General features: G+C 39.9%; 1 protein-coding gene across 1 annotated transcript; it reads right to left on the bottom strand.

Annotated features, from left to right (window-relative positions):
* On the bottom strand, positions 1-26,213 carry LOC138206192 (protein inscuteable homolog). The gene is made up of 11 exons (XM_069162743.1): positions 25,851-26,213; positions 25,391-25,443; positions 25,167-25,290; positions 24,022-24,135; positions 13,430-13,555; positions 5,483-5,654; positions 4,985-5,163; positions 4,617-4,683; positions 3,471-3,626; positions 2,132-2,208; positions 1-1,131 (listed from the first exon to the last, which is right to left on the bottom strand). The coding sequence occupies exons 1-11, from the start codon at positions 26,208-26,210 to the stop codon at positions 1,003-1,005; spliced, it is 1,557 nt and encodes a 518-aa protein (XP_069018844.1). The 5' UTR covers positions 26,211-26,213; the 3' UTR covers positions 1-1,002.

The raw sequence follows: 26,213 nt of genomic DNA, 5'->3' as shown, positions 1-26,213 counted from the left end.
ACTTTACAGAGTCTTAACAATACATATAACTGTAATGCACTATAAAAAAAAAACACACTCATTATTAGATAAAAGATTGCCTTTATTCCATGCATTGCATGCAATAGTGGTAATTATCTTTAAATAAAAAGCAGTTTCCCATTCAAGACTGTTTCTAAAATGCACTTTCCAGTAGCAAATGCAATATTTGGGATTAATAGCAAAAAAAAAAAAATCAAAACAATAACTCAATGTGCCATAAAATGAATTTTATCAAGCAATATGTTGTACATTAGGACAAACACGCCATGTTGCCATTACCCCTCAAACTAGAAATTTTAAATACTAATAGTGGCCTTTAACAAACATACTGAAAAATGTAATTTATCTGTAATAATTTAGCTGTGAATGATTGTTTAAATAAAGTAGCTACTAGCTGAAAATATTTTAAAAAGCAATATTTTTTTAAATAGTTCAGAAAAATAGAAGAAGACATATACCTCACTACCCCAATGTTAAACAGTTCAGATGAACATTTCTGTCAAAGGCCTTTTACAGTGTGTGAAGGATTCTCAGATTGCCTAAATGCTTTTCAGACAAGAAAAAAATATCACAAAGGCAGAATATAAACTTCTTTTCAGAACAGGTTATACTTTCATTTTTTTAAGAAAGTAGCACCTCCTCAAACAACATAATTACTGTTAAGAAATTCTGTGTGGAATAAAATGAACCAATTAACACCATACACGTTCATTGTATTAAATGTGATCACTGAATTAACAATATATCTATATATGTACACATTGTACTGTATGCTTTTGCATCCATTCAAAATGACAAGATGCAGTTTCACTTCATTCCCCCAGTGTCAAATATCAAAATTTGGGAAATATTTTCATAGCATAAAGTGACAAACAAAGCTTGAGTCGCGAAATAGATGGTATGTTTTTAAGTACATGTCAGTATATGATCTTGTATGTACATGAGCTCAGCTCTCCACTCTCTTGTTTGGAGTGCAGGCTGTCATACGAAGCTCTCCTCCATGTTGGAACACAGCAGGAAAGAGTCGACTAGCCGTGGTTTAATCAGCTGCTGGTGGTCGGCTGCCTCGATGCTGTCTGGACAGCCTGCTGCCAGCCTCCTCAAAGCAGCCTGGAGACACAGACACACAGAAATATGTGTTATCACATGTCATGCTGTGCTGCTGTATGCAAGGTCACAAAGTCATGTACATAAATATGCAATCATACATACAACTGGAGGTAAAATTTAAACTGTAAAACTTTATCATGGTCAATAAAAAAATAATAATAATATGCTTGCAGATTATCAGCAAACAAGAAATAAACTACAGAATTCAGCCCTACCAGACCAGGAGTTATTTCAATAGTATGGCATGATTTCTTTCCAACATTCCAACATATCAACACAGTGATGAGCATGACGTCTCGAACCCATTCAGCCAGGAGAGCCTCCAACATTTACATTTAGGATTACAAATGATCTGTGAAAGCTCAGCGTCCTTTGAAGGTAAAAATTCAACATCTGCAAATGCACTACTTAACCCTTGGCTAAAAGGATAAAATGGAATCACATTAATCTGACTAGACTGACAAGTGTGGTTACAGTGAAGAAGGCGGCGTTTCTCACCGCAGTGAGGCAGCCCAATTAAGCTCCTGACCATTATGCGCTTCATATCCCCTCATCGGCCTTAAGATCTGGACTTAATAATACTGATCAGAATGAATGAATAGCAGAGTACGAGCAGGGATATTATTCATGATATGTACATATTTAAACACAATGTGTGAGATGATGCGAACCGGTCAGCTATCTCAACATGGCTTAAAGACACTGAGGCTCAGATATATATTCAATTTTCAAATATTGCCCTGTGGATGTAATTAAATTGAATTGTAATTTGGTGCATGGATGTTATACATGCAGGCCTGTGCTATAATGCCCTTAGTCTGTACCACCGAAGTCACCTACGAGTGCAGCTGAAAATGTATAGTATTTTAAAGGTGCAACTGAAATAGGCAATTTCAATGTTTAAATGATATATTTGTATTGAAGACACGGAGTCATTTACACATATCTAAAGGTCTGCATGCACACACACATACTTTATAGACACACGCTTTACACCTACCAGGCAAGCGACCAGCACCGAGTCACTGTTATTTCTCTCAGTAGGGGACCGACACAGTTCAATAAGACGAGGAACAGCTAAAGACACAGAAGGAAAATTCAGTTCCACTTTGCCCCATATTGAAGTCAAACTGAGGTGCAAAGCAGCTCTACTTGTGTACAGTAGACCTCGGGGAGAAAGTCATTTTTGTCTTCACTAAAATCAAAAAGAAATGGCATCACCTTTTTTTTATTATCTGTCTTTTGTTATATATATATATATATATATGTTGATATATGTTATATTATAAAATATGTGAATGGTTAAATTGTAGGGTTTTGTAAATCATTCCAAGAGAGTTGCTTCCCACAAGACACAGGGGTCTGCAGAGAATGCATGTACATTTAATACATTTGTATTTGTCTGCCTGGTGAAAAATACTTCTGTCCTTTAAGCCATGATCATTTTCTTTTGATAAAATAAAAAATAAAATAACTCAATTCAACATCTAAAAGGTGCATAATCAGAGCATCACATCTAACTGGTTATTTTGACTCATTCATTTCAATGCAGTACTTAAAGACTCATTTCAGATTCCATCCTTATTGTAATTATGCTTAAAAATCTGTGGCCAAATTATGAAAGAACTATTTTTGTTAAAAGGTTTTTGAAGAATTTCAAATTCATATTTTAAGATATTTTTTTGTTTGCTAATGAAATCCTTTTTGACAACGCCCAAGGCATAAGTAAATTCTAACAAAAGCAATTAAAAGTTTGCAAAAATCAAAAGATTATCACTTTAAGGTCCAGTGGTATTAGGGGGATCCACTAGCACATAGGAATATACTATTCTTAATTATGTTTTCATTAGTGCACTTAAACTTGAAACTAAGAATCATTATCTTTTAATTAACTTACAATGAGACCCTCATATCTACCTCTTTATAGGCCTCGCGATGTTGCACAGCCGTGATTCTACAGTAGCCCAGAGTGGGGAACCTCAACAGTCGCCATAGAGAGCGCCTTTCATATTTTCACCTGACCTGAAGGCTACCGGAGGCTCATCTATTTGCTTGGAGCGGTAGTGGTCAGGGGAGGGGTATTCATTTGTTTTCAATCTGAAACCTAACCTTTAGGTGCCACTACATCCTACACCCTTGTACTTTAAGACAAGTTCACAAATATAACAGAAACAAATATTTGCATGTGCTTGTTTGGGAGCTCTATAGTGGCCAGAGAAACGCAGTGCTCAGTCCATAATTTTTGCCTGATTTTCCTCCATTTTGTGCTATGTGATATCTGTACTTAATAAATAAGATATGCAGTAACTGTGTTGTAAAAAATTGAAAAGCAGAAGTGCCTTTTAGCTGGATGGCTGTTTGGGCCACATCAGGCTCTCTGCTCAAACGGGCCAGTGTGACCGCAGCTTTCTGCTGGACACGTTCACAGGCAGCACCCTCTGATGGACTGGAGGAGGACGGCTTTTCACCCAGCAACAAGAGCAGTCGCTCTATTCCTTTAAGACAAAATACATGGCCTGGATTAGCCAAGAAGGATAAGAGAGATAAAGCAAACAGCACAGCAAGAGAAACCTGGCACCAAAGCAACGCATCTTCAGAAATGCACACAATACCTCATGGAAACAGGAACCAGACAGGCAACAAGTTGGAGACAAAAAGACAAGACTAAACAATACAATATAGTTTGAAACATAGGAACCAGACATAGACAAGTAAATACATCAGTTTACCAGACAAAATGTCAAAGTCAATATAAAAACGCTCAACACAATAAAAGAAAGAGACAAAGCAGCACACAGTCAGGCTGGTTATTATTATTCAGAGGCTCAGGCTCACTGCATCAGGACAATTCAGTTAATAACTGGAGGAACAAAAACTATAACAAACTGACTTGAAATACGTTGAGCAGGTCTATACCAATAGATCATTTTAGCTACTGATTTTGTGATGAATTTTTTTAAACCTTCAGCCATATTTCACTGTAAAACTATAAAATGTATTTGAAAACAAGAACTTAATAAGCACAGATTAGAACAGATATTGTTCAAGTTTGGGTTGACACAGTGTTCTGGGCACATATAAATCCATATATTTTATTTTATTTGTAAAACCAGAGCGTGTTGTAAAGGATCAACTGTATGAGCAAAGAAGACAGAACAGAACAACACACACAAAAATGAGATACAAGTGCAGAAAGTATTAGGTGAAAGAAAGAGAAGCATTGTTAAACATAATAAGTATTGAAAAGCTTTACATTTATGTTGTAAAATATTGTCTATGCCCAGTTTTTGATGTTTTAGTTCAGCTCTTCTGAGCTACTTCACAGAAATTACCCTATGCTGCCCTCTTCAGGATTAAAGAAGAATTGCACAGATTGTTCTTGCTTTTTCATCAGCAAATCAATGGTAGTTCAGTAATCTTTTGTTCTTAACAACAAAAAAAGAACGTAAAATTACATTGAAAAATATAGTTAGAGAGTAGATTACCATGTTCTTGCAGGACCTCAGAAGCACACTGTTCTAAGACTGAAAGGTTTGCCAAGATTGTCACCACCTGGGATTTAAACAATAATGAAAAGTCAGCTTTAGAATCAGATTTATTGACAAGTGGTTTCTACATACAAAGAATTTGTCTTGGTCTAGTGGCCCTTCAATGTGAGAGGGAAAAAAAGTGTGAAAACTACATAGAAGAACAAATATTATGAATAATATGATAAAAAAAAATATTATGAAAAGTTGAAAGCACATACTTTTGTATTTTCGAACTGTTGTTGGTTCAAAGGAAACCATTTGAATTCACTGTTTTCTGAAACATACAATTTTGTGAGAAAGAACACTTAAATGCAGATGTGTACCTGGTCTTTGGAGTAGGGTGTGTCGACTCTCTGGCGGTCTTTGCAGGCCTGCAGCAGGATGTGGATGGCATTAAGCTGCAGGAGAATCTCACAGGCCATGCTATCAAAGAAGGTGATATTCGCCAAGGCTGCGGACGCCAGGAGGAAAACTTCACCACAGGAGGCACTCTGGCACAACTCTGAGAGAATAAAATCTCACTAAGTATAGAAGTTCTAACATAAAACAACAAGCAAGGAAAGTAAACATTGAAATGCCATGTTATGCTTATTTATAGGTTCTATCTGAAGAGTTTTAAAGAGATTTAACAATTTCACTAAGGTACTATGGTGTGAAGGATTTTATGATTAAGTTTAAATAAACAGTTTAATTAAAACAATCCTGTAACTTTCTCTATATTCAAAAACCTAAAAACAAACATTGTTTCTCCAAACAACCCTTGTTCAATCCTACTATAGGTCAAAGGTCAGGGTGACATCATCAGCACCACACCCACTCACTGATAAGTGCGGTGACAATGTCGTGCATGCTCTCCAGGAAGCTGGCAAGGTGCTGTGTGGATGTGTGGTGAGGCGAGGTGATCTGAGCCACGACTGCTGCTGCCTCAGCCCTGGATGCTTCCACGCTGCTTTCATCAGTCAAGATGTCCGCCAGGCACAAGATCCCATCCACCTACACATTAGACATATAGAGCAGGCAATGTTTTACAGCTGCAGTGCAATATTCTTTTTAGGTTTTGTTCCAAATTCTATGTATGTCTTATACTTATTTACAATGAACTTGTAGAATCAAATCAAAACGTTTGGGAAAAAAGAGTTTTCAAAATGTTTAAACTATGTTAAACGGCTAATGTTACAAGACTAGACATGAAGATTGATGCATTATCCGACATGTTAAACAGTGGCCTGCTTCATCTATGGTTAAAAGAGAGTGTTGTTCCCACAAATGTGCACATGTGTGCAATGTAATTAAATGCACTAAAGTTATGGCATTTAAATTGTTTAACTTTACAGGGTAGCTCTTTGATTTAAATTAAATACATTACATTATTGTTACTTCATCTGTATTATTAAATATTATGAAGATTACTAAACTCATTTTAGCACCATGTGCGGTTTAATTATCCAGGTGCAAAACAAATAAGTAAATTGCCTGACTCTCTTTATGTGGGGGCATCATTTGATGTCTTGATTGTTACTACCAATACAGAGAGCATGGTGTTTACTAATACTCAACAAATGCTGTTCTCTTATGGACCCTGTCTTTGTTACACATTAACCTTTAGCACTTAACATGCCATACCTGCACACAGAATGCAGAAAGTAACCTGTTTGCTTGTAAACTTTGTACAACCCCGTTTCCAAAAAGTTGGGAGGCTGTGTAAAATATAAAAAAATAAATAGAATGCGATGATTTGCAAATTATGTAAACTTTGATTTAATTGAAAATAGACCAAAAGACAACATATTAAATGTTGAAACAGAAATGTTATTGTTCTATAAAAAAAAATATATTCTCATTTTGAATTTGATGGCAGCAACACATTTAAAAAAAAAGTTGGAACACTGTCAACAAAAGACTGGAAAAGTTGTTGTGAGAGTTGTGTAGCTCTAAAATAAGCACTTGGTGCAACTAATTTGGTTAACTGACAACAGATCAGTAACATGATTGGGTATAAAAAGAACATTCCTGGAGAGACAGTCTCTCAGCAGTGAAGATTGGGAGGGGTTCACCACTCTGTGAAGGGCTGTGTGGGAAAATAGTGCAACAACCTAACAATAAAGTTTTTCAACATAAAATTGCAAAGAATTTGGGGATTTCATCATCTACAGTACATAATATCATTAAAGGCTTTGGAGAATCACAATAAATCTGGTACACAAGTGACAAGGGCAAAAAACAATATTGGATGACTGTGATATTTGGGCCCTCAGGCGGCACTGCATTAAAAACAGCCAGGAATCTGTAGTGGGTATTACTGCATGGGCTCAGGAACATTTCTGAAAGCCATTGTCGGTAAACACAGTTCATCGCTGCATCCACAAATGTAAGTTTAAACTCTACCATGAAAGCAGGGAACCATGTATAAACATGATCAAAAACGTCACCTCCTCCTTTGGGCCCAAGGTCATTTAAGATGGACTGAGGCAAAGTGAAAAACTGTCCTGTGGTCTGACAGACCAAAATTTTCAATTCTTATGGGAAATCATGCAATGTCCTCCAGGCTAAAGAGGAGAGAGACCACCCAGCTTGCTATCAGTGCACAGTTCAAAAGCCAGCATCCTTAATGATATAAGGGTGTGTGAGTGCACATGGCATGGATAGCTTGCACATCTGGGAAGGAACCATTATTGCTGAACAATACATACAGGTTTTAGTTCAGCATATACTGCCATCCAGATGTTGTGTTTCTTTCAGGGAAGGCCTTGTTTATTTCAGCAAACCAATGCCAAACCGCATTCTGCACAAATTACAACAGCAACTGTAGTAGAACAGTCTGGGTGCTAAACTGGCCCGCCTGCAGACCTGTCCCCCATTGAAAACAATTGGTTCATCACAAAACAAAAAACACAACAAAGGAGACACTGAACTGTTGCGCAGCTGAACTTCTATATCAGGCAAGACTGGGACAAGATTTAACTTTGAAAACTCTAGCAACTGGTCTCCTTAGTTCCAAAACATTTACAGAGTATTGTTAAAAGAAAAGGTGATGCAACACAGGGATTAACATGCCCCTCTCCCAACTTTTTTTAAAGATGTTACTGGCATAAAATTCTAAATGAGTATATATTTTTCATAAAACAATTACATTTCTAAGTTTAACATTTGATATGTTGTTTTTCTGGCCCTGTGATGGACTGGCGATCTGTCCAGGGTGGACCCTGCATTCGCCCAATGGGAGCTGGGATAGGCTCCAGCCCCCCCGTAACCCTGTTCAGGATAAAGCGGATATAGATAATGGATGGATGGATGGATGTTGTTTTTCTTCTATTTCCCATTACATGTGGGTTTACATGATTTGCAACTCATCGCATTTTGTTTTTATTTTTGTACATTTTACACAACATCCCAGTCTTTGAAAACAGGGTCGTAAAATAACATTTTGTCACCAGTGATTGGCTTTATTGGACCCGTTACGTATCAGTAAAAATGCCCATCCTGCATGTGATGAATTACGGTACTCTAATCAAAATGACATAAAAGCTTGGATGACCTTCTCTAGATTAGGCAGATAGAGAAAACACCAGATTTTTTTTAGATGCTCCTCAGGTATTAACAATATTTGAAAAGAAAGGTCACCAGCATGTGGCGTCACAGTGGTGCAGTGGTTAGCATGGTCCTCACAGCAAAAGGGTTCTCAATAGGTTAGGTTTGGTAGTTACTTTATTAATCCCCAATTTTCGCTGCAGCAGCATACAGGAAAGCAATAAAAAGCAATAAAATAACAGTAAAAAAATATAAAATGCACAGTATATACAGTACAGTATATATATATATATATATATATATATTTATATATAAACAACCAAGAAACACAGACAACAGTGTTATTGTTGTGTGATGGATTTTGCCAGAGGTGAGTTATTGTACAGTCTTATTGCGGTCGGCAGGAATGATCCCCTGTATCTGTCCTTGTGACAGCGGAGCTGGAGGAATCTTTTGGAGAAAGTGCTCCACTGTAGATATAAAATAGAATATAGAATAGAATAGAAATAGAGAACAAACGAGGACAAACAAAGATGGGTTTATCATTAGCTTTCTCTCTCCCTGTCTTACCATTTTTCCTACACACAAACACACACACACACACACACACACACACACACACACACACACACACACACACACACACACACACACACACACACACACACACACACCATACATTCTGTGGTGCCAGAAATTGGAATATGATAACTTTGCAACCAACACAAGGCCAATTCATGGCTTATAGACAATTTGTTTAATGCTTTTTAGGCTTTGTCAGACTTTTTAAGGATCCCTAAAAGTCTTGATTGGTTGTATGATGTCACCTTTGCTCCTTTCACATGAAGCCCCAAATTGGAAACAAGTTTTGGACTTTATTGTGTCGTCCTTAACATTTTAAAGTTTCTTATTCTTAAACATGCAAAATAGCAAATAAGGTGATTTTAAAGGGGCAGATGTCTGACTGTTGAACTGAGCACCCACTTAACATTGCATTTAGTCATGGCTAGACTCACAACACATTTGCAGCATAAGTTTCCATCCAGACAGACAGTGACGTGTCCAGGGTGTCAGCTCTGCCCGTAAAGCCATCACAATTAAAACACAGCATGTGGATTAAATGGCCACCTCTGGAGTGAGCCTGCCACTCAGAAACTTTTGTGTATCTGGCTGGCATTGACACAGGGTGTATGATTCATCAGCAGGAAATATCGTAAGTGGCAAAAAAATAAGTTTGCATGAGGGCATGCCGTCATATTTTGATCTCATCTTTGTGTTTACTTGTGTCTATATGTGGTAATCAGAGTTTGGGGGCCTCTGAAAATAAAGGAGCTGTAGGGTCAGGTCTTCATCCACTTGGGGGCAATGTTGTTCAGTTCATACAAACTTTACTACAGCGTCTGACTCTCACTCTGCATATGTCTGCAGTTCTTCTTCTTGATGTTGAAAATGAGCACATATTCTGGGAATCATCCATACAACCTATTAAACTCTATAATTATAAACTGCAGGTTTGGGATTTACATACTGGGAATTGACACCAAAGTTGAGGCCTGATATAAATGCATTCTGAAACATTTAGTTTTCTTTATTAGACATTTTGGAAAACAGGCAATATGCACTTTATTTAAGAATGCAGGAAACTAATGTCTGTGATGCACAGCCACCGTTAGTCATCTCTCCTGAAACCAAAAGTTTACAAAAACACATTTACAGTGGAGCCAAATCGCTGCTCTCAGCCAGCCACACCTGTCAGTCTTATCTGCTGATGAGCATCAGCGCACTGAGCTTCACAAGGCAATTCCCTATTTTTGTCTCTGTGGACGTCAGCACCACTGTGCCAGCGCGACCCACTGACGTGGAACAATCCACTCTCCACACCCCCGTTCATCTCTTGCTGCCCACCACCACCCGCGTCCCAACCTCCTCATCTCTAAAATTGGATGTTCCCTAACTCCTCATTTACCGGACAGAGGATATATCTCATTCAGTTTATTCTTAGGGCCGAAGCTTATCTACTTTCTTTCATTTTTAAGTCATAACAAAGTTTTCAATGCCTGCTTACAGTTTTCCTTGATGACACCCAGTTGTTTTCGATTATTTCTACTTGTGACCAGGTCAAAGAACTGAATAGTATTTTTCTGTTGTAGAAATAAAATCCTACTTGTAGAAACCCACATTTTAAGACGAAAACCTTTCCTGTGTTTTGACACTACTTGAATACTTGGCAGAGAGGCACATCCAGGCTTCCATACCATGACTACTTTAGTCTGTATGACACATTTACCTCACTGTCAGGGGCAGTGCTTGTTGAACTTCAAGGCCTTCATATTCAGTTTCTTAATTTTATTTTACACTGCATTTTAGAACTGTGAGTTAAAGGTTGAAACTTTAATTTCCTGTCAGTCACAGTAAATATTGCAGTCATCCACCCTCTATACTATATAAACCAATGAGCATTCAAGCTCGTAATCAATGAGCAACTTTGACTTGCCACAACTCACCAAGTTACGATTATATAATGTTCAGTTGGGGATACAACTATGAAGTATAACTATCAATTAGCAGTGCAGGTCCATACTGGCCCCTTTTCTTGATTACTGTTTTCAACAGTGACAGTTGTATTTCTCAAGCCTGAGCGATCGCTGGTGCGCAGTTGGTAACGTCGACTTGCCTGACAGCTTTTCCCCCAGGACGAGACTGCTAAACTGGGGCGGACTTTGGTTCCCATTAAAGAGTTTTCACACTCAGATGATTCATGCTGTCCCAGCTGCTCCATATGCGAACAGACACCGTTGTGGCATCATTATTCGCCGGAATCAAGTTATATTTGTCTTTCTGTAAATGCTCGCTCGACACAGGTGCGTCTGTTGTTTATTTAGTTGAATTCTCAATAGAGAACAAACGAGGACAAACAAAGATGGATTTATCATTAGCTTTCTCTCTCCCTGTCTTACCATTTTTTCCTACACACAAACACACATACACACACACACACAACACACACACACACACACACACACACACACACACACACAGACACACACACACACACACACACACACACACACACACACACACAGACACACACACACACACACACACACACACACACACACACACACACACCACTACACACACACACACACGGTGGAAAAGCGGTCCAGGAGTTCCCAAATAATGATCTCATTGCTGTGCACCACATATAATCACTGTAATCGTGAGTTACATTTTGGTGTATGTACTGTATAATTATGTTACAAAAACAAAAACAAAAAAACATACTTAACCTACACATCACATGATACGTATTTTCTCTCTGTCTCCTCGACTTTACGGTAGAGTTTTAATAGCAGCTCCTCAGCCCTGAGGAAATGGAACTGCGTGAACTCATTCATGAAAATTGAATTAAGTAAACAGAAAGCTGGAAAACTCAACTATTGCCGTCAAACGTTTCTCCAAAAATACAGTCAGTAATTACAGAGTCAACTTTTGGCTCCTGAACAGTATGGAAGTGCCACATGAAACATCAATTATTCATGAGACAATTCACTGTTTAATTTGGTACACCCTACCGGTTTCTATACTGCATTTTACAATCATGTATGCCAGTAGTAAATGGTAAAATCCCAGGCAACATGTTTACCCTCTTCAGTCCAGGATAAATGAGTCTTGACAGTTGGGTTTATAGGAAACGTGACATTAACTATGGTCAATACCAGCATTAGCACCAATGTCAAAAGATTATGTGTGGTTTATGAAATATAAAATAATTATCTAGGAAACTGAATTTATAAATGTATTAAATAATGTTTAAAGAACATTGTGTTATCATTTAATTTCACAGTGAAGAAAAAAAGATTTAAGACTAAATCTTTCCTTTAACTCTTAATCCTTCATGATTACACACTTTCTTTCTGTGCAGTGGAGCCTCCTCCTGCTGCCATTGTTGGAACATATTCCCCTGTAAAAAATAAACTATGGCCTCCCAGTGGTACCACGGGGAAAAGTGAGAGTATGGCTGAATGAGTACCGAGTCGAATACACAGTGCAGCTAGAAGAAGGAACAATCGCATGTCTGAGCAAAAACGGGCCCCTGATCAGTGTAAACATCAACTGGCACTGCCATGATTTTTACTGGAAGAATTGCACTTACTTACTTTAGATTTATGTCATCTCCCTTTCTTTCTCTTTCTTTTTCTTCTACACATCCACGTACCCATTTTTTCCATAACACCATCTGCATTAGTGCCTCATGTACCACTCTCTTCCCCACTTCAATTGATTTTCTTTGCTTCCACCCACAGGCGACAGATAAAAACTTGCCAGAGTGGCCAATATCACATCTGTACCTATGTCAGTGTCTATAAATCAATGAGTAGCGTCCTTTGTCTTTTTTGTGGCACATTAATACATCTCAATGTATGGGGACAGAAATATTTACCCAGTCATGTGATCATATGATCCCATATAAGGATGTCACTTTAAGATTATTACATGGTATAAAGTGAGGTTTAGGTGAGAAGATCTTAGTCAGAATCAATTTGAGAAATAAACATTGGGAGTGCCTCACTTTTGCAAAGTGGGGGCTATTTGAGGGTTGAATGTAACAGTCTGTCCTCGTTGTTGTGTTTTTTTTGTCTTTTAAGTTTTTTATGTTCGTTTCCTGTTTTATTTTGTTCTCACTGTTATCTCGTTTCAGGTGACCTAACCTACTGCCCTCGTGTATTCCCGCTGTTGTGATTGTCTTCCCTGCCCTGGCTTTTTCCACCTGTGTTTAATTATCTATTCACCCTCGTGTATAAACTCTGCGTCTCCCTTACCTCCTTTACTAAATCATTGTAGTTCGCATGCTCTTTGTTCCAGCGTTTCTCCTAGTGTTGTGAGTTCCTGTGGTCTGTTTATTAGACCTTGCTTTGTGCCTCACCCTTTTGTATCTTTGCCTGATCATTGCCTGCCTGGTTTTTGGATTTTGGACTGAACGTGACTGTTTTTGGATGTTCATTGTCTGTGCTTGCTTTTGCCTGTTTTTCTACATTATGTCTGCAAAGAGAGTATCCTGTCTCTGAGTCGTGCTACTGGGTCCTGCTGCCGGAATTGTTTCAGTAAAACAGGGTTTTAAGTTTCAAATTAGTTTTAGCCGTGTTAAGATTAGGATTAGCAGCGAGGAAATGCAATACTGTATATGTCAATGACGAGAAAGAAAACTGTGTGTGGGTGTTAAGGAGAGAGAGATTTACCTTGTCCAGTTGGTTAATGCCCTCCTCCACACAGCAGATGGAAGCCACCGTTCTCAAAGCATGAGCGTAGAGGTCTCTGAAGCGGTCCTGCCTGCAGATCTTGAACAGGGCCACCACAGCTCCTTCCTGTGGAAAAAAAAATTGATAATTTTATGTTTGAGACTTGGGGAAATATTTCAGTCCTTCATAAATCTGTACAGATGTCACAGTGCTGTGCTCTGTTTGCACGCGACAGAAGCAATTCTGGAACTTTATGATTGTGCCTAAGGAGAGGGTTTATGTATACAACAAGCAAAACTGTAGCAATAAATAGGAGTTCTGTGGCTCTACACTTCATTGCTGTTCCTCAAACTTGCTACTACCCAGATGTGTGAGACTTAAACAAAGTTTCATGAACTGAATTTAAATTTAGAGAACTAAATGTAGATTGGAGAATTTTCCTTGAGGATCACTTGCAGTTTCAGAGCAAATTCATTCAATTTCATAATTTAACATTTGGTTTCAAATTTATTGAAATTCAGTTTGAAACTAATAAATTCAATAATTTACTATATGTTTAATAGTAATTTCAGGGGTTTTTTTTGTTGTTGTTTTTTTTTTTTTCAAAAAAGTTCTTTGTTGCGTTTAAGTAAGAAAAAAAATCGTATTAATTTTTCCAGTGAAAATTGAGAACAGAGTCAATTCAATTTCAATTCAATTCAATTTTATTTATATAGCGCCAAATCAAGACAGAGGTTATTTCATGGCACTTAACACATTAAAGTCCTTACAGCAAGACTTTACAATATTATACAGAGAAACCCAACAATTCAACAATTCCCACATAAGTTAGGAGGGAAAAAAAACTCCTCTTTAAGGGAGAAAAACCTCCAACAGAGGGAAGGAAAAACTCCCTCTTAACAGGAAGAAACCTCTGACAGAACCAGGCTCAGGGGTGGGAGGCCATCTGCCTCGACCGGTTGGGGTGAGAGGAATCCGGAACATAAAGAAAACCCAACTCATTTGTCATTTTATTTTTCACTTGTTATGTGTATATTCACCTGTACTTCAGGAGGCTTGTGTATCTAACTGAGTGCTAATTCTCTCCCGCTGTTTAACAATTACACCATGCCTATTAAACAGCATTTAGCTTGAGGCTGAGGTCATGTGTCACACAGTCATTTACTTTGGTTGCAGTATTTTACTCCATCATTAATGTTGGTATGCCCTTACTTAGCGTGGCTCATTGCTGCCACACCTACTGTTTGCAGGCTTCTAAACACTTGCAGCAAATTAGTTGGGGTCAGGTAAAGATCATGGTCTTGGTTTATAAGTCTGGAAACGCAACATGATTATCAATATCAAGGCTTCAGAGTGTGATCATGTTTGTCAAGTACGACTAAAGCTTTTCATAAATACATTTTTGTGCGCCTAAAGTGTATCAGCGTGTGCAGACATTAGCCTTTGAACAAATTTTATAAACATATTTTCTGACCTCTGCTGAAGGCAGCATTATTTGACTGAAGTGAATCACAACAGAGTTTAAAGTTTGGGGGAATTACAGTGTCATGAGTCCATCTAAACTTTCTGTAGATAGATTTTGCTGATTGTAGGGACATTAATGAGCTGCAATTTATTCCAAAATGCAGTAAATGTGTTTCAGAGCTTTTGAACCACCTTTAAATACTGTGCCAATCTTCAGTCATTTACAAAATAATTACCAGTATGTTTGACAAAAATAGCTAATGCCTAAAATGTGTGTTACTGTGGCTCCAAAACAGCAGTGAAAACTTTTGGGTGTACCTACATTATGTATGTGGTAGCGCACCTAAATGAAAAAGTAGTGTGCACAATGTAAAAAGTTAAACTGGAGCCCTGAAAATTTAACCAAACTCACAATCATTCCCTAGCCTGATTGCTTTTCCTGCCTAAATCTAATCATGTGTGACATCCACCCTCACAACCTCCCCGTGACTCCAGCACAGTACATACAAGAAGTTTAGCACCTCATTCTCTCAAAAAATATTGCTTGTGAACATAATCAAGGTTGCTATAACATTTGACAGCACAATGCAATTGGGAAAACAATTTAGTAATATCCTGATGTAAATCCTCAGCTTCATATTTCCACATTGATGCATACGCTTTGTTAACAAAATAAAATTAACAAAATGCTTAAGAGCTTATTGGAAGAATAACACAACACAACACAATGAGGTATCCAGAGTTGAGTTCTTCTATGATGATTTTTGTGTTGTCTGTTGGACACTGTTTGTGAATGTGGGATAAAAAAGGCAGGTAGGTTGGGAAAACAACTTTCATCCAGAGTACAAGTCTTAAGACTTTCACAGGCCTGATATTAGGTTTCACCATCAAAATATACACTATACGTTATTGTCAGCTCTTGTCTTAAAACACTCATTATTGTGCAAAATGATAGATCAAATAGCTCCTTGTTAGATTGTGCTGTTAGAGCCAATAAGTCCAGCAAATCTAAGCTAATTGCACCATGCTGGTTTTAAAGAGTCCAGGAGACCCGCAATGACCAATGGATTTGGCCAGCTTTACTAAGGGAGACTGCCAACCACAGAACCTATCAAATGGCTCACACAATGTCAGGTAAAAACAGCGGAAATATACATATTTCATGAATGGAAAACACTGAGCAGAAAAAAGATGATCAGCCATAATGGCTAAGCATTTTCTGCTGGATTACGCTTGGTGTAAACAAACAAAAATAGCTCCAGTATTGGCTTCATTTCTACTCCAAAGCACCCATCTCACAAAAAAAACTAAAACACTTGCAGGTAGAAATTCACTGTGCAGATAACTCAAAATTACCTGGAGAAGACAAAGCCTGTAACTACCACCATTATCCTAATAACCCCATTATACCGGGCTGGCATGTCTCATGCCGCTAAGGCCATGCTGCTCGGGCTTGGAGTGGTTAATCATCCTGCCCTCCAGCCTGACCGTTCCTCCCTGTTCGCTGCCTACGCAATATTGGTCCACCGTATCTGGAAGAACTGCCTATACTGACAGACAGTTTTCAGAAAACTGAAACTCAGGAGAGGCTCATATGCTGATTCCAACTGTTGCGTTAGTGATGGAGAGCCTGTTGGACGTGTTGTATTACTGTGACGCAAACATTGCTTAAATAATGTTTCGAGCAAGCCTATGGAGAAAATCAGATGGATCAAACACATCTAAGTTTTGTTAAAATTTTAGGAACCAATATTATTTTGGCATATTTTGAGTTTATTTAAAGTTTAGTTTGATAAATAGTTATCCTGGATATTGAATATTTCCAACAAACTATATCCGCCTATATCATCTTTAAGCAATATTACTTAATATTGCGATGATACAACAAGTTACCATCTAAATAAAATATGTCATCAAAATGTATTCATATTGTGGGGATTTTCGCTCTCTAAATACAAAACTTTACGTTAGTGTAATCTCCATTTCCATGTCAATACATGGGGTATGACTAACGACTGGAAAACAATCAGTCGCATCAGCAGAAGCGAATGTAATGTATGCAATGTTTAGCACTCCAGGAAGTAGTCCGACCCTCAGTAGCGACATAGCAACAGATGATATCAATGGAGTCATGTATTTTTAAGATTTTAGCATTGTGGCATGTGTTAAAACATAATCGGTCAAGCTAGTCGCTGCTAGGATTTTAAGTGCGTGACTATCCGTGGTGTTATGGTACGGGTGCTCGGAGCAACAAATAAGGATCCAATTTTGCCAAATGGGTCACATTTAATCAACCTATAACAAGTAAAAACAACATTATCTTGCATATTATATGAAATTCAATTCCAATTATATATTGTCATTGAGAAGGCGGAATGATATTTCTAGTGATGAGCAAGGTGTGCTGTTATGCTTATTTTAGCACGTTCCAAACGAACAGTTAAACAATCAGATCGCTGGGTCGGAACTACTTGTTGTATAATTATTTCTATCTTCATTTGTCTGATCTATGGTCGTTGGACTGTATTTCATGCTTTCAATTCAATTCAACTTTATTTATATAGCGCCAAATCACAACATAGGTTATGTCATGGCACTTAACACGTTAAAGTCCTTACAGCAAGACTTTACAATATTATGCAGAGAAACCCAACAATTCAACAATTCCCACATAAGCTAGGAGGGAAAAAAAAACTCCTCTTTAAGGGAGAAAAACCTCCAACAGGGGGAAGGAAAAACTCCCTCTTAACAGGAAGACACCTCCGACAGAACCAGGCTCAAGGGTGGGCGGCCATCTGCCTCGACCGGTTGAGGTGAGAGGAGAGCATAGAGAGAAAAGGCCAGCATAGAGATACAAGAGAATAACTGTTGGTGGAGACAACAAGTGCAGGGCCGAGACATGCAGCTCCATTTATCCATTAGTTTTATGGTCAAAATGCTGAAAATATACCTCTACCTGCCTGAGGTGCTTCGCAGGGCAGCAGGTCATCAATGAATGTAAATACCTCCTGCATAGTCTGGTCCCAAAACTTTGACAGTGTTATATTGTATTTTTTTCAGCCCAGTATCATGGCGAAGTGTGTATTACACACACTTTCTCACTAAACCTAAGAAGAACACATACATAAACAGAGGAAGGTCATGTGACAAACATCACTCAATGTGAGACCAGTGCTGTTGAGTAGGAAACAGTTCACTCTGTTTCAACTCCATTGTGCTGCTGGTCTCTGGTGCTATCGGTCCAGATTATTATGGCATTTCAAGGCAAAGACGTGACAGTGATACGCTTCCGCTAGAGGACAGGCGTATGTATTACATGCTTTGCCTTGCTGGTACCTGGCAAATATCAAGTGTGCTTAGCAGAGTTCAGGCTGGGTTAACAAAAATACAGCCCTTAGTCTTGTAACAAGCAAAATATTTTTTTTCCCTCTTTAACTGGATGTCTATTTCTGTTGCATGATGGTGTTTCATGTACCAGCTAAACACATTCCCGTGATATATGATATGGAGAATTTTGCTACATACAGCTGCTGTAATCTTTCTTGATCTTGATCTTGAGTTTTATTCAGACATTTGTCTATTTGTGGTTTATGCGCCTTTCTATTTATGTCATCTGTTTTCCTTTTTCACACATTGTTAGGCTTGTCGGTCGTTTCTTTCCCTTCCCTTGTCAAACAACAACTTGCACTATTGCTTCCACTGACTTCATCCTCATTCCTTAAATGGAGCCAGCAGAACACATTTATTCTCACATGCATGCATTTTGGTACTTGCTGCACTCATGTGAAACTTGACTACTCATCTGAAAATTCTTCTATATCCGTCAGTTTGCATGCACAGACCTACACAGCATGTAATTTCTTTCCATCCCATAGTTTTCTGAATTGTACCCGCTGGTCTGTTGTACTTTTCCCACTCAAAGCCTGCAGTTTCTTGAGCTGCAGGAAATATATATCAGGATATGCAAACCACAAGATTGTCAGGAAAAGTTGAATCAGATTTCCCTGGACCTCACTGGGTTGTTGAGTGGTAGAAGCTAAATCCAACTGCTTGAACACTTCATTTTCATCCAAACGGGGAAAAAGACAAGGGCGAATAAATAAGACTTGTCTTTGTGTGGTCTAATATAAATATGGACATCACTTGAACATCTTTCTGGGCTGCATTGCTCTTATAAAATTTATACGCACACAGTTGAGATGCCACACTGACTCTCACCATCCCACACCCCATCGTTTATCACAGCAAGGACACCCATACAGTATGATAAGTCTGCCAACACAGACGCATCAGCATCCATCATGACAGTAGATAAACACTGAGACAGTAAACTTACTTGTACATCATGACACAATCACTCACACATTCCAGGTGCTGTTTAATTTAGTGCACAATACATGACTTAGTTTTAAACACTTGGCTCATATAACATTCTTTTTACGCTGATCCTTCTTACGATTGAGTGTGCATTTTGTTACTATATTTGTTGGTGCTTGTAATTCCTCTAGGAGTCCAAAGACGTGCAGACGTGGTGAAAATAAGAGCCCAAATAACCGTAAAAATATCAGTTTGTCTGTAGTTTATCCCTGGAACAGAAAAAAAAAGATAGAATGATTGACTCGTCTGGTTTTGGTGGATTCAGGAACACATATTAAAATGTTGCTTTAATATGTACAGCATTTATTCCGTTTGTTTTGTCATTATGAGTGGCTCATGGGTGCAGTTCAGTCAGGGGAGACAAATCAGTCATGATTGTGGGATTACTGAGTGTTTGATATGATGTCAATGATAGACTTTGAGGAGCCATGTGATCACTGATCATATGATCATATGATCACTTAATGAAAAAACACACGATTTTTTTTTCTATGTTTTCTACAAGGGACACATGTGAGCTACATGTGATCATAAACAATATATGATCACATCATATGCAATATATGATCACCTGGTGAAATATCTGGAAGATTTTTTCACATAGGACACTACATGGGCTTGATACTTTACACCATGTAAATGTTCCAAAACCACGTTTCCCATGGGCAACATGCATGTTTTACATGTGCACAATTACGTGTCACGTGGTAACATGAGTTTTTTCACATGTAAAATGGATGTTTTTTCTGTAAGGGACAGCATACACCTTACAAAAGAGGCACATGAGAATAAAACAACAAATAAGTTTTAGGGCATGAGATGAGATGTTAGACGTCATTTTGTTTACACACATTTTGTATGTTTTTAATTTAGTATTGACAGTATTTTTTCAATACTGTCATTCGTAGATTTATTTTAATGTATGCTAATAAAAAAAAAGTCATCCACAACTTAAGTAAATTGAGAAGTTTTTAACGTTTGTGATTTATTTCCTGTGAACTGTATAGTTTATTTAAAGTTGCTAAAATCAACATTGACAATAATATCAACTGATGAAATCACTACTTGTTTGTAAGGATTCATTCACAATGACAAACCCACAAAGACTTACTGCTCCACTCTGCAGCTCCTCCCAATTCAAACTCAAGAGGAGTATTTTTAAGCATCTTTGAGCTCATTGTTTTGGCTTTACGGCCTGTATTTTAGCTCTTTTGGTTCAGTCTTGAGTTGAGTCTGGGATGTCTTCAGCAACTGACTGTTGTTTGTGCCTATGCACCAAACGGCAGCTCAGACTATCTGGCCTTCTTGGAGGTGGTGGGGGGAGTCCTGGAAAGGGCGCTGCCTGCTGACTCCATAGTTCTCCTGGGGGACTTCAACACTCATGTGGGCAACGACAGAGAAACCTGGCAGGGGATTGGGTGATTGGGAGGAATGGCCTGCCCGATCTGAACGTGAGTGGTGTTTTGTTACTGGACTTTTGTGCTAGTCACGGTTTGGCCATAACAAACACCATGTTTGAGCATAAGGTGGCTCATAAGTGTACCTGGTACCAGACCACCTTAGGCCGGAGATCAATGATCGACTTTGTAGTCGTATCATCGGATCTTGGACACTTGGGTGAAGAGAGGAGCAGAGCTGTCAACTGATCACCACCTGGTAGTGAGTTGGATCAGATGGCGGGGGAGTTGGCTGGAAAGACCTGGCAAGCCCAAACGTGTAGTGAGGGTAAACTCGGAACGTCTGGCCGAGGACGGGTGACATTGTTGGGCGGTGGAAAGAGCACTTTGAGGAACTCCTAAACCCGGCCACCATGTCTTCCGGAGAGGAGGCAGCGTCTGAAAACTTGGAGGGGGGGGTCGCACCCATATATCTGGCAGAGGCCTCTAAGGTAGTCAAAAAGCTCCTCGGTGGCAAGGCACCGAGGGTGGATGAGATCCGCCCTGAGATGCTGAAGGCGCTGGACATTCCTGGGCTGTCTTGGCTGACACGCCTCTTCAATGTTGCATGGGGGTCGGGAACAGTGCCCATGGACTGGGTGGTGGTTCCCATTTTCAAAAAGGGGGAGTGCTCCAACTATCGGGGTATCACCCTACTCAGCCTCCCGGGCAAAGCTTATGCCAGAGTGCTGGAAAGGAGGCTCTGACCGTTTGTCGAACTTCAGATTCAAGAGGAGCAGTGCGGATTCCGTCCTCATTGTGGAACAGTGGACCAGCTCTTTACCCTCGCAAGACTACTGGAGGAGGCCTGGGAGTTTGCCCATCCAGTCTGCTTGTGCTTTGTGGACTTGGAGAAGGCTATCAACCGGGTCCCCCGGGGTTTTTTGTGGGTGGTGCTGCGGGAGTACGGGGTGCCTGACCCGTTGCAACAGGCCATCCGGGCTCTGTACAACCGCAGTAGGAGCTGTGTTCATATTCTTGGCAATAAGTTCGACTTGTTTCCAGTGGGTGTTGGCCTCCGCCAGGGCTGTCCTTTGTCACCGATTCTGTTTGTGACCTTCATGGACAGGATATCTAGGCGCAGCCGGGGAGAGGAGCACGTCGGGTTCGGGGGTCTCCGGATCGCATCTCTGCTGTTTGCAGATGATGTGGTCCTGTTGGCCTTTTCGGACCGCGACCTCCAGCACTCACTGAGGCGGTTTGCAGCTGAGTGTGAAGGGGCAGGGATGAGGGATCACACCTCCAAATCTGAGGCCATGGTTCTCTGCCGGAAACCGGTGGATTGCTCCCTCCAGGTGGGGACGGAGTGCCTGCCTCAAGTGAAGGAGTTAAAGTATCTTGGGGTCTTGTTCACGAGTGAGGGGAGGATGGAGCGGGAGATCGACTGTCAGATCAGTTCGGCTGCAGCAGTACAACAGGCACTGCACCGGACCGTGTTGGTGAAAAGGGAGGTGAGCCGGAATGCAAAGCTCTCAGTTTACCGGACGATCTATGTTCCGACCCTCACCTATGGTCACGAGCTCTGGGTCGTGACTGAAAGAACGAGGTCGCTGCTAAAAGCGGCCGAAATGAGTTTCCTCCATAGGGTGGGGGGGGGCTCAGCCTTAGAGATAGGGTAAGGAGTTCGGACATTAGGAGGGAACTTGGAGTTGAGGCGCTACTACTTTGCGTCGAAAGGAGTCAGCTGTGGTGGTGCGGGCACGCACAACTGGCAGGAGACCCCGGGGAAGACCCAGGACATGCTGGAGGGATTATATCTCCCACGTGGCCTGGGAACGCCTCGGGATCCCCCAGCATGAGCTGGAAAATGTTGCGGGGGAGAGAGAAGTCTGGGTCAGCTTGCTTGGCCTGCTGCCACCACGACCCGACCCCAGACAAGCGGAAGATGGTGGATGGATGGATGGTTCAGTCTCACTGCTCTCACGGGAGATTTTTCCAGCAGAAGGCAGTTGTTTTCAGTAAAACACCTGACACAATTTGCTCAGCACTAACTGGCGGAGCATTTAGTAGCTGAAAAATCAGATACTTCAAGAGTTGTGGGAAAGCAAAACAAAGCTGAAAGGAGATCAATTATTGAACTTTGTGCATTTGTCTGAGAAAATGGCTCCCTGTGAATGCTTATGTTGCTCCTGGATGGCTAAATAAGCATCTGTTTTCTAACAAGTATTTACAGCTTGTTTTTGCTCCCCCGAAGTATCCAAAAAGAAATAAATCCAATTTAAGTATTCAAATCTTTAATCAAAAAATATCTTTTTAGTTTATAGTTGATAATCCTAAGTGAAAACATAATTAATTGTGTTAATCCTTCTACAAAATGTATGACCTGGTAGCAACTTCCCATTCAGGTTGATATGAGCAAGTTAATGAGAAAAACTGATCTCTTATTGGCATCATGTACACTATTCTAGATGGATGGAAATTACAAGTTAATACCTAATTATCACACAATTCTTTCATTTTCCCCAGGGAGCTATCACTGCCTTAAACTGTCTGGTGTCCATTATGATCTTTAACATGGTTAAACTCCACCCATCTGGTGCGTTAACCTCTCCATACACAGCACATCACTCACTGTCAACAGCCACACTGGTAACGAGATGGAGAAGGCGGAAAGATCAGCTCCCCACCCAAGCATTTAAACGGCTAATTGCAGCTATTCAAAACAAGTGCGTGAGTAAAGTCAGCAGGCTGCGGAAAATTATAATGAGGAAAGAGCTTGGTTATGAGCCAGATGATGCGCACTACTGTGAAGGGTGTGTATGTGAGAGTGTGACAGCCAGACAGCTGGAAGCTAATTAATTCAAATGGCAGGTGGACATGTTTTGTATCGGGTATTCATTAGCAGCCATTGGCAAGCAGGTTTTCCTTAAACACCTCTCTGAGGGTTCAGCCAGCGGCACTACACAGGGAGTGAAGATAGCCGGAGTGGATTGAAAGGTAAAAACACCTGAGCAACCTGCATTCATGATCAATGCTTACTCCTAAGCAGAACTGACAGTATTGATCTGCAAATTTGGCTGCAAAGGAACCGATGTGTGTGTGTGTGTGTGTGTGTGTGTGTGTGTGTGTGTGTGTGTGTGTGTGTGTGTGTGTGTGTGTGTGTGTGTGTGTGTGTGTGTGGGCTATCAGGAAGAGTCTTAACAAGAGTATCCTGATAGCATCTGGCTAAATAGTGACCGACAGAGACTTGCTGTCTGGCCTCTCTTGTCTTATCTCACAGGGAAACAGCCTTTTAGATGCATGAAGAGATAGCTGGCACATGCAGGTCTACTGGTCTGGATGAAGGATCTGAGTCCACTGGTATGTCCACAGTACCTTGGCAATGATGCTGCAGAGCTGAGGCCCGTCCTGGGTGAGGGACAGCAGATTGCTAATGGCACTACCGATGGTAAGAATGCTGTCTGATGATTCAATCTGTTTGATGAGGACCTGCAAAGGAGATGAAACCTTAAGTACTTTTTAAATGGACTTAAAAATGCAACAGCTGCTGTGTTTTTAACATTATTCATATGTGTGGGTAAGTGGCCACCCACCCACTTTTTTGTGAACTACTTTTTTTGAAACCATCGCCATTTTGTTTTTGGAGCCAGAAGTGACCATATTTAGATGAACTAGGGAGAGCAAGGGTGGGACTGAGAACCAGAGGACACTATGCCTATAGATCTATACAGGAAACTAGACTGCACTCCAGGTATGTTAATCAAACCAGGCACACCTTAAAGCCTACCTTTCCTTGAAGCCTAATATCTAACTAATTATAAAATATTTTCCAGGACCAGAACAATGATTAGAAGGAGTTAAAGTTGCAAATGACACCAAATGACTTATGGAAAAAAAATGATAGACTCAGTCCTTCATGACATAAGATGTAGCATGACAGAAACCCAGAGGTGCCTTCAGTGGTATTGCACTTCAAGGCACTTCGGTATTATCTTCACTTTTCAGTGCTTGGGTCTAGATTAATTTTTATATACAGTCTATGGTAGTGACATACATTGCTGTTTTCAGTCGTTTTTTGACACTACCCCTCAATGACATCAGAAACAGAAATTTCAAAATCCCAAAAAATAATGCTGTCCAACCCACATTTATTCTCATATGTGTGAAATAGTCGAATGGTAATCTTCTTTCCTAGTACCTAGCCTAGTATTACATTTATTTGCCAAGCGTTACACAGCTTATCTGTAAGGCAACCTACAACATGCTTGAACTATTAAAAAAGTTAATTAGATCTGTTTTATCTGCATCAAAAACTCAAGTGATGCCAGTCATAAGATACAACATCATAGCAGTAAATTATTTCTCCATAAAAATGAACTTTTGTCCTGCTGCCATTCATTTTCTGTCTAACTCCAAAAGAATAATATGCTGGTCTTTCCACCCAGCACTTGACCAAACACAGCTGACAATCTGAAATAAACATATTAGGGGAGTTAGGAATCAACACTACTATGTCATACCCGGATCTCATTGGCCAAAGCCATGTCAATCATGTTGCTGAATGAATCACTGACATCTGTAAGGATCTCATGGATGGCTTCCCTCATGGATTTCAGGAAAAATTCATCATCAGTGTGGAGGCACCTGTGGGTGAGAGAGTGAAACATATTTTTCACATAAAATGTTCCACATAAATGTCTGTTTTTGTCTATCTTTCTTGGTTGAATTGGCTTTATAGTTTTACCTCTCTGTAATATTAGTCAACTCCATGCACTTTTCCAATAATGATTTCTCATACTGCAATGAAAGAAAAAAATCATGTTAAGAAATGATAAAACACTAAGAGAATGAACAGACTGTAAAAAAAAAAAAAAATAATAATAATAATAATACTGCATTATTATCCAAATCTATCCTATGAAGAATATTTCCACAATGAACTTGTCACTTTGTACTTTTAACTTAACAGCTCAGGGATTTATAGACAACAGACAGGCACACAAGTGAAGCACAGTAGTGTGGGTTCAATTCTAATTCATTTTTATACATAAACAATTATTGCTCTCTGGAGAGGTTTATTATTTTAGTTTTTTATGTTAGTAGCAGATATGTCACCGATGACTGATGCTACTTTTTATCCTTTAAAAAGGGCCCTATGTCATTGTTTTTAGTTTTTTGGAATAAAATCAAAAATCATTCATTACCTTCTGCATCTCAGGTGGTGTGCTCCTGGCAGTGCCGTACTCATGCACCAGTGAACGCACATGGCAATTTACCCGTACGGCCGTGCTGTGGACCCTCTGCCAGCGCCCCTTCTCCAGCCGCTGGAACATCTTTCCCAGCTCCGTGCTGATCACCAACGCTCGGCGAAGGAGTGTCTGCAGGTTGTTCCTGGCAACGTGGTCCCCTGCACTGGCCCCGGAGGCCACAATCAGCTCTCCCTGCTGGGAGTCTTCCTCTACTCCAATGGGTTTGGCCTGGAGGACGCACATGCACTCTACCTCCGTCATGTGGCGGAGGTCCTCCATCCAGCGCTGGACTGAGTCGACCTGCAGACACTGCATCCG

Source organism: Embiotoca jacksoni, unplaced genomic scaffold, assembly GCF_022577435.1.
Source record: "Embiotoca jacksoni isolate LCO1_2020_lvr unplaced genomic scaffold, fEmbJac1.0.p SCAF_3, whole genome shotgun sequence".
NCBI lineage: Eukaryota > Metazoa > Chordata > Actinopteri > Embiotocidae > Embiotoca > Embiotoca jacksoni.
The sequence above is the reverse complement of the archived record's forward strand: the minus strand, read 5'-3'. Positions and strand labels throughout refer to the sequence as shown.

Bases quoted from the DNA above. Each gene is read 5' to 3' on its own strand.
- LOC138206192 (XM_069162743.1), bottom strand. From the start codon at position 26,210: ATGCAGTGTCTGCAGGTCGACTCAGTCCAGCGCTGGATGGAGGACCTC. The intron at 25,291-25,390 runs GTAAAACTATAA...TCTCACCCACAG, and splicing joins TTGACTAATATTACAGAGAG to GTGCCTCCACACTGATGATG. The intron at 3,627-4,616 runs GTAATCTACTCT...TTTGTCTTAAAG, and splicing joins TGAGGTCCTGCAAGAACATG to GAATAGAGCGACTGCTCTTG.